Source organism: Rattus rattus, chromosome 8 (assembly GCF_011064425.1).
Source record: "Rattus rattus isolate New Zealand chromosome 8, Rrattus_CSIRO_v1, whole genome shotgun sequence".
NCBI lineage: Eukaryota > Metazoa > Chordata > Mammalia > Rodentia > Muridae > Rattus > Rattus rattus.
This window is the reverse complement of record NC_046161.1, coordinates 27,073,844-27,086,882: the sequence shown is the minus strand read 5'-3', so window position 1 is coordinate 27,086,882 and position 13,039 is coordinate 27,073,844. Positions and strand designations below refer to the sequence as shown.

Sequence of the window (13,039 nt, the reverse complement as noted above, 5' to 3'; positions counted from 1 at the left end):
GTTATCTATGTAAAATATGCTACAAAAATTGTTCCCCTGAAAGAATATACTGAGTGAGGAGATTATCACATAGCCCTGACCCTTTCAGCAACTAGCTGTGTCACACACAGAGGCAGCAGCCAGAGTGCTGGCCTGTGAGAACTGGCAAGTCAGCTCAGTGGCGAGCATAGCAGGTTAGAGTGGGCCCTGCTCCCCACTTAGGCCTGAGTCTAAGAAGCATGGAGACAGTTGGCCTGGGGATCCTGTGTGCATCACCCCTGGAAACGAAGACTGGAAAAAAAGTCTTTGTGGGTTTGCTTCTGCTGAGACAGGGAATCATTGAGGACAGATGGAGTAGTGTCCTCCTCTTTAATGCTGCTACATCCAACACAGCTCTTTCACAACTGATTCAGTGATGGAATGGATCATACACTAGACCTTAATAATGTTTCTTCTCAGTATCCCCTTAGTCACTCAAGACCAATTCTTAGAGCTCCTGCACCCACCCCCTATAAAAAAGTGTTATACTGTATAAAGTTCACCTGGAGTAGCTCACAGACTTGGAAAGCATCGTAACGAACATTAAAAGAGCAGCCGAAGAGGCTGAACAAGGACCAGCTGTATGGGTGGGGAAAGAGCATTTTCTGGGAGCTATAGATTACAGAATAAAAGCCCAGCATGAGTTCTTTGCCAGGGAGGTTCCTAGAGACCCACACATAAACCATAAGAGTATTGTCACTGCTATTGCTTACATGCTGAAGGTAGGTGGTAAGACCCTACGGCTTAAAATTCTGTACTTTGTGCCTCTAGGGCTTAGAAAAATGTGGCTGGCTTGAGGTTGGAAGCTCTCACTCTGCGAGCTGGCTTTCACTGTTCTGGCTGCATGGAAGGCCCATTACAATGGAAGGAACTTATGTCTGATAGTGTAATCCAGGACAAAACTGTGACTGGGGAGATCACTGATCCAAGAGGGATAGTAACTACATAGATGTGATGTGTCTGTCAAATGCTTTTAAACATTTGTGTTTATGCCCAAATATTTCTACTGCCATCAGCCTCAGATGTGGGGGGGAATCTTTTTTGCCGTTGCTAGTGGTTACTGCAGAGAATCCAAACGCCTCGTAAGTGACTATCGCTGTGTCACAGTGGTGCAGTGGCTCAGCAATAAATAATCAGACATCTCTATTGCCTTCTCCAAGACTCAGGAAGATGGCGGAAAACGGGTAGAAAGAGCGTAAGAGCTGGCCAAAGGCTGGAGTGTCGTGTAGCCATTTCCTCTCTTCTGCTGCCATAGAGAGACGCGGAAGACTTGGAAAGCCAAGGAAACACACGGGGCTAAAGAAGTGTGGAGGTCACAAGCTCACAGGGCCTCTCAGTAAGTTACAAAAGCAGTGAAAATTGCTGGCGAGAAACTCTCTCCAATAGAGCTGACTAGAAATTGGGCAGAGGGTTCCAGGGCTACAGCTTTTGTGAGTCATCGCCATGCTAGAGCGGGCATTTGGTGAAGCCGATGCCTCCAAGTCCCCTGTAAGGAACCAGATCGCCATCCTCTGGCAGATGATCTGAACACACTCATTGGTTCACTAACCTAGAGCTGGGTGGAGTCACTTCCTTGAGCTGTCGTTGGTACCCTATCTGGGTGAGTAGACGTTTGATCATGTTTGGAGAAGTTACAGAGCATCAAGCAAGAAGTTATCAACTCTGGCCTCTGACTGTCAGCCTGTTCACACTTCCCAAGCATGAACATACTCGGGACATACTAACCAAATAGGTCAACCTCTCTGTTACATGATAACCCAAAGGCTTTAGGAGATGCAATACAACGAGATGATTTAGCATGTGAGCTCTGGAGCCAGAACTCTTGGCTTCCAATCTTCTGTTGACTAGCTAAGTCTCTTGGATGAGGTATTGTATGTGCACTACTTTATGTATAAAATGCAAATAACTGCTGTGCGCATATCACAGATCTTTGTAAATACCAATTTTGACATACCTGGGTTAGAATCATTCCTGCCACACAGGAAGATCTGAATGGAGTTGTATGAGGTTACTTAATGAAGTAGTATAAGGTCAATGTTAATTTTTCCATATTGTGGTCTGATTGAGAATGGCCCTGATAAGCTAATATATTTGAATACTTGGTCCCCAGTTGTCCTTGTTGGAGGAGGTACATCCTGGGGGAAGCTATTCTCAGTTAGCTACTCCTGCCCCCTAGCTGTTTCAACATACAGGCTCTCAGCTACTGCTCTAGCAGGGTGTCTGACTGTGGTCATTCCCCACCATGATGGCCATGAAAAGGAAACCATAATCCCAAAGTAAAGTAAATGTTTTCTTGTATAAGTTGCCTTGGTCATGGTGTTTTGCCATGACAACAGAAAAGTAACTAAGACACACATACCCAGGGTCAAGCATAGTGACTATTACATAAATGGACATTTAATGAGACCCACTACCAAATATGTGTGTGTGTGTGTGTGTGTGTGTGTGTGTGTGCGTGTGCATGCGTGTGTGTGTGAGATGAAACATTACCATCAATATATTCTCCCTCCATCTATCCCATACCTTAAGTCATATTCCAGTAACATACTTAACATCTCTGAAAATATATAACACTGGCACTCTGAGGTCAAAACACTTCCCTGAAATTAATTCAAATACATGTACCATAGAATACTGAAAATGAGCAACTGATACTTCAATCCAAAAACCTATTATAAAGCTGATGAAATGAAGACATATGGCCAAAGATTCCCCCACCCAACGACTGTCCCCTTCTCCTTACAATAACCACGGAAGGAGTTCCAAGCATTGGGGAGGTATGTGTGTTGTACAGAGGAATTCTGCTGCTGCTGTAGAGCCTGCCCTTGAGTGGAAGAACTGCCTTGGATATGGGAGGGGCTGAGCCCCTGCTGGACCGGCTGAGCAGAGGGGCTCAATGGCTGCCCTGCTACCTAGGGAGAAAGAGAAACAAAAGGAGGAAATGGTGAGATTCCAGGAGACCTAAGCAATAGTTTAAATAAGAGTAGGATTAATGAAAAACAGTAATAACTCTGAACTCTATATTGTTTTCCAACGGGAATCTACAAAGATAATAAAACAATGGATTTCAATTAAATTGCTGGAAGGGCAAATGAATACAAGTATATAACTGCTTACATTAGCTAAGCTTGTTTGTTTGTTTGTTTGTTTTGTTTGTTTGTTTGTTTGTTTTTTTCGGAGCTGGGGACCGAACCCAGGGCCTTGCGCTTGCTAGGCAAGCGCTCTACCGCTGAGCTAAATCCCCAACCCCACATTAGCTAAGCTTAAACCAAGGAAGGTGAAACAGCTTGTCCGGTCACAAAGGTAACTTTGTGTTTGGAAACAACACAAGAAGTCATGGTTCTCATTGAGTGGCCTGGGCCCATCCACCCAGAGTAGAGCTTACACAGGTGCACACCAGCATCTGGTGGAGAGGCTGACTTCTGATTCCATGACAAGCCCACACTCCACCATCTGCAACTCAGGACCATCCACAGTCCAAGTCCTAACTACTTTCCAACTCTTTCCCAGGATTACTTCCTGCTCCCAAACAGAATAACATTTTTAATAAGTGTTATAATTTCCTATCTCCTTTTATACTCAAAATGCTATTTAGAACATAATTCCTTCCCTTGATGTCATGACAAGCATATAGTCCCCCTTAAAGAAACTTAATTTAAAAACCAAAGGACAAAAATGTCCTTGCTTCGCAGCTAAGCAGAACCGTTCCCTCCTCTGAATTTTCATACCCTGCTTTACATCCCAGTGACGGGCTCAACCTTACTCCAAGTCACAGAAGCAACTGAAAGCTATGGCTGTAGAATGTTTTGTTTTTAGGATCTTAAACCACAGAGCTCCACTGGGAAGCCAGTACCTACTGCAAGACCGTTTGCAGTAGCGACATAAAAAGTGGGGGTACAATTGGTCAGGTACTAACATAGTGACATCGTCCCCTCAGTGACCAAGGGCAATGAGTTCACAGTTATTAATCTGATAGTCCCTGATGTCACCTGACCTCTGCATCTCTGTAGAGAAACTTACCTGGGATGCTGATGGAGCTGTGGGGGTGGGCTCTGTGACCTGGATGTGCTGCACCTGGATGGCATGCTGCGTGTAGGTCTGAGGATCATGCAGCTGGCCAACATCCACTGTGGACTGCTGAGACTGATGCGGGGAAGTGGCCTGGGGGGACATAAAGATCGGGTTCCAAAGATAGGCACTCAGTGAGGTTAAAGAGAAAAAGTTCACCTAAAAATAATATTCCCTGGGGAGAGGTTTTGAGTTTCAGGCCAGCTGGGGCTATGCAGTGAGACCCTGTTATCAAAACAATAAATCAAAGCCAGGCATGGTAGTGCATGTCTTTAATCCAGCATTCCAGAAGCAGAGGAAAGTGGATCTCTGAGTTTGAGGCCAGCCTGATCTACTAGTGAGCTCTAGGCCAGACAAGGCTATACAGTGAGACCTCATCTTAATAAAGATTTATTTATTTTATTTATATGTTAGTACACTGTAGTTCTCTTCAGACACTTCAGAAGAGAGCATCCCATTACAGATGGTTGTGAGCCACCATGTGGTTGCTGGGATTTGAACTCAGGACCTCTGGAAGAGCAGTCAGTGCTCTTAACCTCTGAGCCATCTCTCCAGCCTGAGACCTCATCTTAAAATAAACAAAAAACTAAAATAAAAAGAGTAAGGAATGGTGGATGATGGGGTGACAGTGATATCTACCAATTTCCACATTTAAAACTGTATTTGTTTTCATTCACGAGACTAAATTATTTGAAAGTGACAATGTTCACTCATGTCTTAAGTCCATTTCCTCACAGCACAACGAAAGAGAACAGCAGTTCTGGGAGACATCCTTCTTTTAGTCCACAGTGAGCAAGCGTGAGTTAGGCACTGTCTAGTAGAGGACCACGGTAATAGTTCTAGCCCAAGTGGAGCTGACTTGGGCTGGAGAGACGGCTAAGTGAGGAAGAGTACTTGTTGCTCTTCCAGAGGATCCAGGTTCCGTTTCCAGCACCCACACCTTATAACACCTGTAATTCCAGTTCCAGAGATCCAACACCCTCTTCTGACCTCCACAAGCATCCGGCTAGATAGATAGATGATAGATAGATAGATAGATAGATAGATAGATAGATAGATAGATAGATAGATAGATAGATCAATCTATCAAAAATTACTCACTAAAACCTGTCACTGAAATAAATTATTCAATGCCCATGTAGGTATTTCTCAAACTGGTTCATTATGAAATAGTCAGCCAGATATCACTACAGCTATTACTGGCTGGCTGTATACACAGGAGCTGAGACCTTCTACCTACAGTAGAAACCTCTTACTCTTCTGAGTCCAGAGCCGTGATGAGGGGCAGAGGGAAGAAGGCAGTGGAGATGGTATTCTCCTACTGCCTGAGACTCAGCACTTCTATGCAGCTGCACCTTACACAGAGCCAAGGATGTTTCTGTTGACTCCTGTTACCATGCTGGCCACTGGCAATATGGTGCTCATGCAGGTAAGAAGAAATGAAGTGTCACAGTACCGGAGCCACCTGCACCACTTGCAGCTGTATGTGCTGAGGTTGCTGCAGACCAGACGCTGACTGAGACACAGGGATATACTGAATCCTTTGGTAGTCCCCCTGAGGTGTTCGGTAATCCGTCGTTAAGGTCTGGGATAGTTCCGTCATCGCCTGAGTTAGCAGGTCTGTTGTCTAGAAGAATAAATATCACCAAACATATTAGTAACAACACTGTAGCCATCCTGATACAATTCAGTTTGGCATGGGGATTATCAAGGAAATACAGACTGGCCTGAGGGCCTGACTCTGACCCACCGGATCTGCTCCCACACTGCTGATTTCACCACTGAGAAGGAAAGCATTAAAGATGCCCTGCTCCTCCTTTGGCAGACAGATTTTTAGCAAACACCAGCAAGGGAATCCAAGCATAAGCACAATGCTGTAAGTGGCAAGCTGAGGGTAAGTAGCCCCATTTGCAAAAAATTAATAAATAATTGGCGTGGCCTTGTTGTAAAGAGGGGCATGAAGGGAAGAAGACACTCTTCCTAGTCACTCACTCACCACCACAGTCTCTCCAGTGGCACTATCTGTCGTTAAGACAGCTGGGGTGGCGCTGATCACAGCTGTCGTCAGTGGCGTGTGGATGGTGTTGGGAAGCTGGGCATACTCTGGGTGCTTCTTTCGAATGTGCTGCACCATCTTGGTCTGGAAAATGAAGAAAAAAATAAACAATTACTGCAGCTAAGGCAGGAAAGGCATAAATTTAAGGCCAGCCTGGGCTAGATACCAAGACCTTGTCTCAAAACAAAGCAAAAAGAACAAGGACCATGTGGCGGCTTGAATATGCTTGGTCCAGGGAGTGGCACCATTTGGAGGCATGGCAATGTTGGAGTAGGCATGGCTTTGTTGGAGGATGTGTGACATTGTATAGGTGGGCTTTGCAATCCTATGCTCAATCTCCATGCAGTGTGGAAGAGAGCCTCCTCCTGGTTGCCTGCAGAAAACAGTCTCTTTCTACCCACTTTGAGATCAAGATGTAGAACTTTCAGCTCCTTCTCCAGCAGCACCATGACTTCCTGGGCACTGCCATGCTTCCTGCCATGATGATAATGGACTGAACCTCTGAAACTGTAAGCCAGCCCCTGTAGGATGTCATACAGGTGAGGGCAAGATAGAAGGAGGCCGTCACTGGATGAGAAGGAAGGATGGGCGGGAGGAAAGTTTGAGGGAAGAGGAGGAGACTGCAGAGTAGCCGCAGAGAGAACATGGAGGCTGATGTTAAGATTCCACACTGTTCCTTTGCAGGTTGTTATAAATGTTCTTAAGGGATGGAGTGTTCAGGGCTTTGTATGTTTAGGTGGGCAATTACATCTTATCAATTGGATCAGAGGTTATTGTGTTGTGTGTTCTTTCTTATAGAGAATTGAATTTGGGAGAGTGTGAGGGACGTCACAGAGTTGGGATGTGTGTTTCTGACAAGATATCTAGCAGATATCTTGGGGCACTTTGGTGCCAGACCTAGCGGGGTAAAAAGCAGACCATCTTTTTTTTTTTTTTTTTTTTTTTAAATAATTTTACAGCAACAAGCCCCAATTAAATATTGTTCTTTATAGGAATTGTCTTGGTCATGGTGTCTGTTCACAGCAATGGAAAACCTAATCAAGACAGACCAGAATTAGCAACTTTCTTCCATGCCATTGCTCCAAAGGCTCTTAAAATATTTTATTTGATGCCTTTAAAAATGTTCTTTTTCTTGCAAGGGGGTGGGAGAGTGTTGGTTGGTTTTTACTGTTGTTTGTTTGTTTGTTTGTTTGTTTGTTTGTTTTAGTCAGGCACAATGGCTTGTATTCATAAGGACCACCTCCTTGAGAAGCTAAGGCAGAAAGGATGACTTGAGCCCAGGAGTTTGAGGCCAACCTGGGAAACACAGAGAGATTCCATCTCCTAAATGCAGTGAAGAAATCAGAGCAGCACTGACCACACTTGGGAAGGGGCCACATTGTCAAAGCACAACAGGATGTGGGGAGAGGACAGGGGGAAGAGGGGACACGAAAACACATGACTCTAGACCACCAAGACACATCCATAACCTCATACTTATTCCCAATCCCCATGAGTGCTTGAAGCTTCAAGTGGGATACCTACTGAAGTGACCCCCTTTTCAAAGACTTCCATCTCAGTTCCTGTATAGGGATTCCACAGGATGAGCTCGTAAACTGTGCGCAAAGAACATCCAAATACAAGGTTCAAGCAGGCCAAGAGAAAGCAACTGAATGCTTAGCCTGGTAAGCAGCAGTAACTCGGAGGAGTGCACACCATTTCATTCCCATTCCCATAAGTGGTCCCTACTAATACAGGGCTCCTTCAGGCAATCAATTCACCATGCACAACACCTGGGGGAGAAGGCCATCTATTAAGACATCCTCATGTAGAGGTCCTAGCATTTGACTTGGTCAGAGCCAGCACCATACCTTGCTGCTATACTGCTTGGAGCAGTGTGGGCAGCAGACAGGAGGGGTGGCAATGGTACCCGTCAGCTGGGTGTGGGTGCTCAGCATAGGGTCAGGCTCTCCAGGGCCAGCAGGACGAAGTTTCCGGATGCTTGGTGGGAGTTCTGCTCCTGGATGGTTCTTCAGAATGTGGGCTTTGCGCTTGCTGGCACTCTTATAAACCTGCAAGTTTAAATATTTGGCCATGAAAGCAATGTACAGTTCCACTTTCTTCCCTGAAGCAAAATAAGAAATTTCATTCTTAGAAAAGGAGAAAAATGCATCAATATAGTCCAAAATAAAATGTATCAACAAGTCATGCCTGTAATTTCAGCTCTCAAGAGACTATAGCAGTTGACATCTAGTCAAGTGCCGTCTTGCGTGCTCCGTGAGTCTAAGCCAGGGTGAACTAGAATGAAACCCTGTCTTAGAAGAAGAAGGCTGTCAGGCGTGACGCACACACCTTTAATCCCAGTTCTCGGGAGGTGGACGCCAGCCTGGTCTACAGAGTGAGTTCCATGTAGTCAAGGCTCTGTTACACAGAGAAACCCTGTCTTGAAAAGTGAAGGGAAGAAGGGGGGAAGGGAGTAAGAGATTCTGGATATGGTGCTCTATACCTACAATCCTAGTTCTCAAGAGGCAAGGGTAAATGGATTGCGATTTCAAGACCAGCCCAAGCTACACTAGACCCTGTCCTACAAAAGAATATGAATATGGGTATTGCCTACTAGAATAAAGTAAGAATATAATATAGAGATGGTAGGTCATTTCCTTGAATCTTCGTTATAAATAAGTGTGGTAGTTCGAAGTGAATTTTCTGTATAAGACAGTGTGGTGGTTTGAATATGCGTGGCCCAGGGAGTGGGTGGCACTATTAGGAAGGGTGGCCTTGTTGAAGTAGGTGTGGCCTTCCTGGAGAAAGTGTGTCACTGTGGGGGTGGCTTCGAGACCCTCCCCGAGCCACCTGGAAGACAAGTCTTCTTCTGTTTGCCTTCAGAACAAGATGTAGAGCTCTCAGCTCCTCCAGTGCCAAGCCTGCCTGGACACTGCCAAGCTTCCCGCCTTGATGATAAAGGACTGAACCTCTACACATGTAAACCAGCCCCAGTGAAATGTTGTCTTTTATGAGTTGCCTTGGTCATGGTGTCTCTTCCCAGCAATGGAAACTCTAAGACAGATAGTAACTGTAAAAACACCCTTCGCTCAAAATGTAAAAGGGACACACCATAGGCAGCACCCGCCTTGTGTAACTGCAGTAGTAAAAGCAGAGAACTGCACCACAGACCTTTTCACTGCTCACTCAGTCTCTTAGGAACCCCGACCTACCATGTAGCTTGCAAGCTGACAGACTATTATTTTACATCTTGGACATTTCAAATGAATTCATATTCTAATAAATATTCTCTATTGTAAAAGTCACAAACCGAAAGGATAATAAAAAAACAAAGTCAATGAATTCTTCAAAAAAATGGCTTAATTTAATTTTTTTAACATTATAGTTTATCTAGTTAGCTATTTTTTTTTTTTTTTTTTTGAGGCAGGATTTCCATATAGCTCTGTCTGTCCTGAAACTCCCTCTGAAGACTAGGCTGGCCTCCAACTCAGACATCCACGTCTCTCGGCATCCCAAGTGCTAGGATTAAAGCATGCACCACCACTGTCCCACCACATTTAATGTTTTAATTAAAAATTTTTTATAAAACTACTATGTGTTCACATGGATACTTGCATATGTGCATGTGTAAGTGCAAATGCCCAGAAGAAAGTATCGTATGCCCTGGGGCTGGAGTTACAGGCAGTTTGTAAGCCAGCTGATGTGGGTGAGGCAACTTAAACTCAGGTCCCTGGAACAGAAATGCTCAACACTGAACCATCTCTCCAGCCCCTAAAATTTTATTTTTTATTTAAAAGTGTGCATATGCACACATGTGTGTATGTATACGTGTGTGCACATACATGTATGTGTCTGTCTGTCTCTGCCAGTCTGTAAGTGCACCATGTTTGCACAGTTCCTATGAAAGAAAGGAGAGGGCATCAGATTCCTTAGAGTTGGAATTACAAGAGGTTGGGTTGCCTGGTGTAGATATTGAGAGAGATTCCTTGACGACAGTTGTAAGTGCTTGCTCTTGACCACAGAGCCATCTCTACAGCCCTTGTCTTACAATGAGGCTGCCTTTCAGCCTTTTTACTTAAATGCTGAAAAGCCCTGGTGGGCATCCACCCACGACCTCATCCCCACACCCCCAACAGCCTAGCCAGGGGGAAGATTTTGCTTTTACCTTATCACAATACTGACAGAAGTAATCTCGGTTGGGTTTTATGATAGGGAGGGTTAACTCAGGCACCTCTTCTATCTTCATGTCTGGATGCCTCTTTGATAAGTGATTCACCTGGAGAGAGAGAGAGACAGACAGACAGACAGACAGACACACAGGGAGAGAGCCATTACAAAGCAAAGTTAGAGAAAACACTCTGACACTGAGGCCTAAAGGTTAAAGCTCTGAAGAAAATGCTCAAAACAGTAAGGTTTATGCCAGAGTCAAAATGTCCATGGACCCTGTCAACAGGAGTTAACAATAAACCATTCAGCAAATAACTGAAGGCGGCCAGTCATCTGGAGGCCCATCAACAGTCTCTGTCTAAAACAAAAATCATTCGAGAAAGGAGAATTGCCAAGCGTGAGTTTCCTGAAGACGTATCCTGATGTAAACCTGACTTTCATTTTTCAACTGTCTTCCTGGGACTGCTGAATGAATACAAAGTAAGGTTCTAACTTTAACTACTAAGACTTTCTAACCACCTTAGGAGAAGTTAGGGTCTGAGTCAGCTGAAGCAGTGAACTGTCCTGATAGTTCCTGTAACCCGGGTCACTCTCTCTGCTTGGAAGGCGAGTTTTCTTTTTCTTTCTTTTTTTTTTTTTAAGGTTTATTTATTTATTATATATAACTACACTGCAGCTGTCTTCAGACACACCAGAAGAGGGCATCAGATCTCATTACAGATGGTTGTGAGCCACCATGTGGTTGCTGGGAATTGAACTCAGGACCTCTGGAAGAGCAGTCAGTGCTCTTAACCGCTGAGCCATCTCTCCAGCCCAAGGGCAAGTTTTCTTATGTCACTATTTCCTAACTCTACAAAGATGGTATTGATAGGGAACACTGGGAAGGAGATAGAGACCCCACCAGATAGAATAGTCAACAAACGAGATAAGACTAAGAGATCAAGGTAAAGGAAAACAAACAAATAACGAAGTGACAGAGGTCTAGGGATGTGGCTCAATGGCAGAGCACATGCCAAACGGGCATAAGGCCCCGGGTTCCCAGCTTCAAGACAGGGAAAGGAAGGGCATGGAAACTTTCTTTCAGAAGGTTGTCCTGAAAGTGGTTCAGAAGGGCAAAGGGAGACAGAAGGGAAAGAAGCCCACACTAGGGGCTGCTTGCTTTTCTTTTCTCCTAGCCATTGACTGATTCGTCCATGATCTAATTTGTAAGGCTCACTGCCACTGACAGAGGCGGGTCTGGAGAGTCTTCCTGGGGCCAGCACTAACCAGCATGCCTCGCCTCCGGAAGCCCATCATGCACAGGCGGCACTTGAACGTGAAGCTGTCGTAGTCTGTGGATGTGATTCGGGGCTTGAAGGTCTTGGAACGGCTGATGCGGTCAGCTTTCTTGGCCTCCCTTTCAGGGTTATGCATCCTTTGCATGTGCTCCCGGAGTTTGTCTTTTCGCTATTTGGAGAATTTTTGTTAAAAGGGGTAGGGAAAAGGACAGAAGAATTTTAATTGAGGAGTTAAAAAACAAAACAAAACAACAACAACAAAAAAAACCAATTCCTTGGAAATGCACTGGCCACTCCAGCCAGAGAACCGGGTAGGCTAACTGCACATCTTCGACGACGACTCCTCCTCCTCCTCCTCCTCCTCTCCCCAACTCTGTAGTAGATCGCCTGCTACAGCTCCTGCCTACCATGCCTGGGGGGTCACACAGATCTCCCCTCTGTAGTTGTTTAAAAGAAAATGGCCATAGGCTCACAGGAAGTGGCACAATTGGAAAGTGTGGCCTTGCTGGAGTAGGTGTGCTTTGTTGGAGGAAGTGGGTTACTGGGAGCCAGCTCCGAGGTCTCAGAAGCTCAAGGTAGACCTAGTGGCTGGTTGACTTCTTGCTGCCTGCAGATCCAGATGTAGAATGTTTAGCCACCTCTCCAGCACCATGCCTGCCTACGTGCCACCATGATGACAATGGACTAAACCTCTAAACTGTAAGCCAGCCCCAATTAAATGTATTCCTTTATAAGAGTTGCCACAGTCATGATGCCTCTTTACAGCTATAAAATTCTAAGACACCTCCAAACTATACACACACACACACACACACACACACACACACACACACACACACTCACCAATTTATCCCAGCCCGTGACTCTAGCAGGCATTCCGGAACCCAACAAGCTAAGCCTGCCAGAGAAGCAAATAGGAGGGCAGAGCAGGTAGGTGAGCTTCAGATCACCCTCTCCCTTCTCTCCACAACACTAGTCCCCCAGGCTCACCCCCAGCTCCGTAGCCAACAACCTGTTGTAGCCTCTCATCATTTTTTGCCTTTATTCCCAGAGGACGAAGCAGATCCTGGTGGAACACCCTACTTTCCACCACTTGTGGACCCCCTCAGCCCCTACTTTCCAGCCCATCTCCACTCCCAATACCCAGAAACACATTTTTACCAGGAATCCCCACTGGCCACACTTAGCAGGATCCCAGAAGAAATTCCTACCAAGCAACACACAGCCACCATAACCCACCCCCAAGAAACAGAGAGGGCATCAGAAACTAACACCCTCCAAACAAAACCAAGACCAGATATTAGTACCTAGAATTACTATCTTCCCAAACCCAGATGCCTAGACATCAGCATAAAAGCACAATCAGTAACAGCCAGGACAACGTGTTTCTGCGAGAGCCCAGCAACCCTACCACAGTAGACCCTGAGAACTGCATCACAGCTGAAGCACAGGAAAACGACTAATAACAGCC

The 13,039-nt window shown here is 45.3% G+C and overlaps 1 protein-coding gene across 2 annotated transcripts in view; it reads right to left on the bottom strand.

Moving 5' to 3' along the window:
- The window catches only part of Prdm10 (PR/SET domain 10), a 100,732-nt gene that overhangs the window by 16,227 nt on the left and 71,466 nt on the right, over positions 1-13,039 (bottom strand). For both annotated transcript variants that reach the window (XM_032909393.1, XM_032909394.1), the window contains 7 exons: positions 11,558-11,737; positions 10,290-10,400; positions 7,993-8,193; positions 6,083-6,226; positions 5,543-5,713; positions 4,039-4,179; positions 2,762-2,930 (listed from right to left, as the gene is read on the bottom strand). In XM_032909393.1, coding sequence (XP_032765284.1) covers positions 2,762-2,930; positions 4,039-4,179; positions 5,543-5,713; positions 6,083-6,226; positions 7,993-8,193; positions 10,290-10,400; positions 11,558-11,737 — 1,117 coding nt within the window. The remainder of the gene's footprint in view (positions 1-2,761; positions 2,931-4,038; positions 4,180-5,542; positions 5,714-6,082; positions 6,227-7,992; positions 8,194-10,289; positions 10,401-11,557; positions 11,738-13,039) is intronic.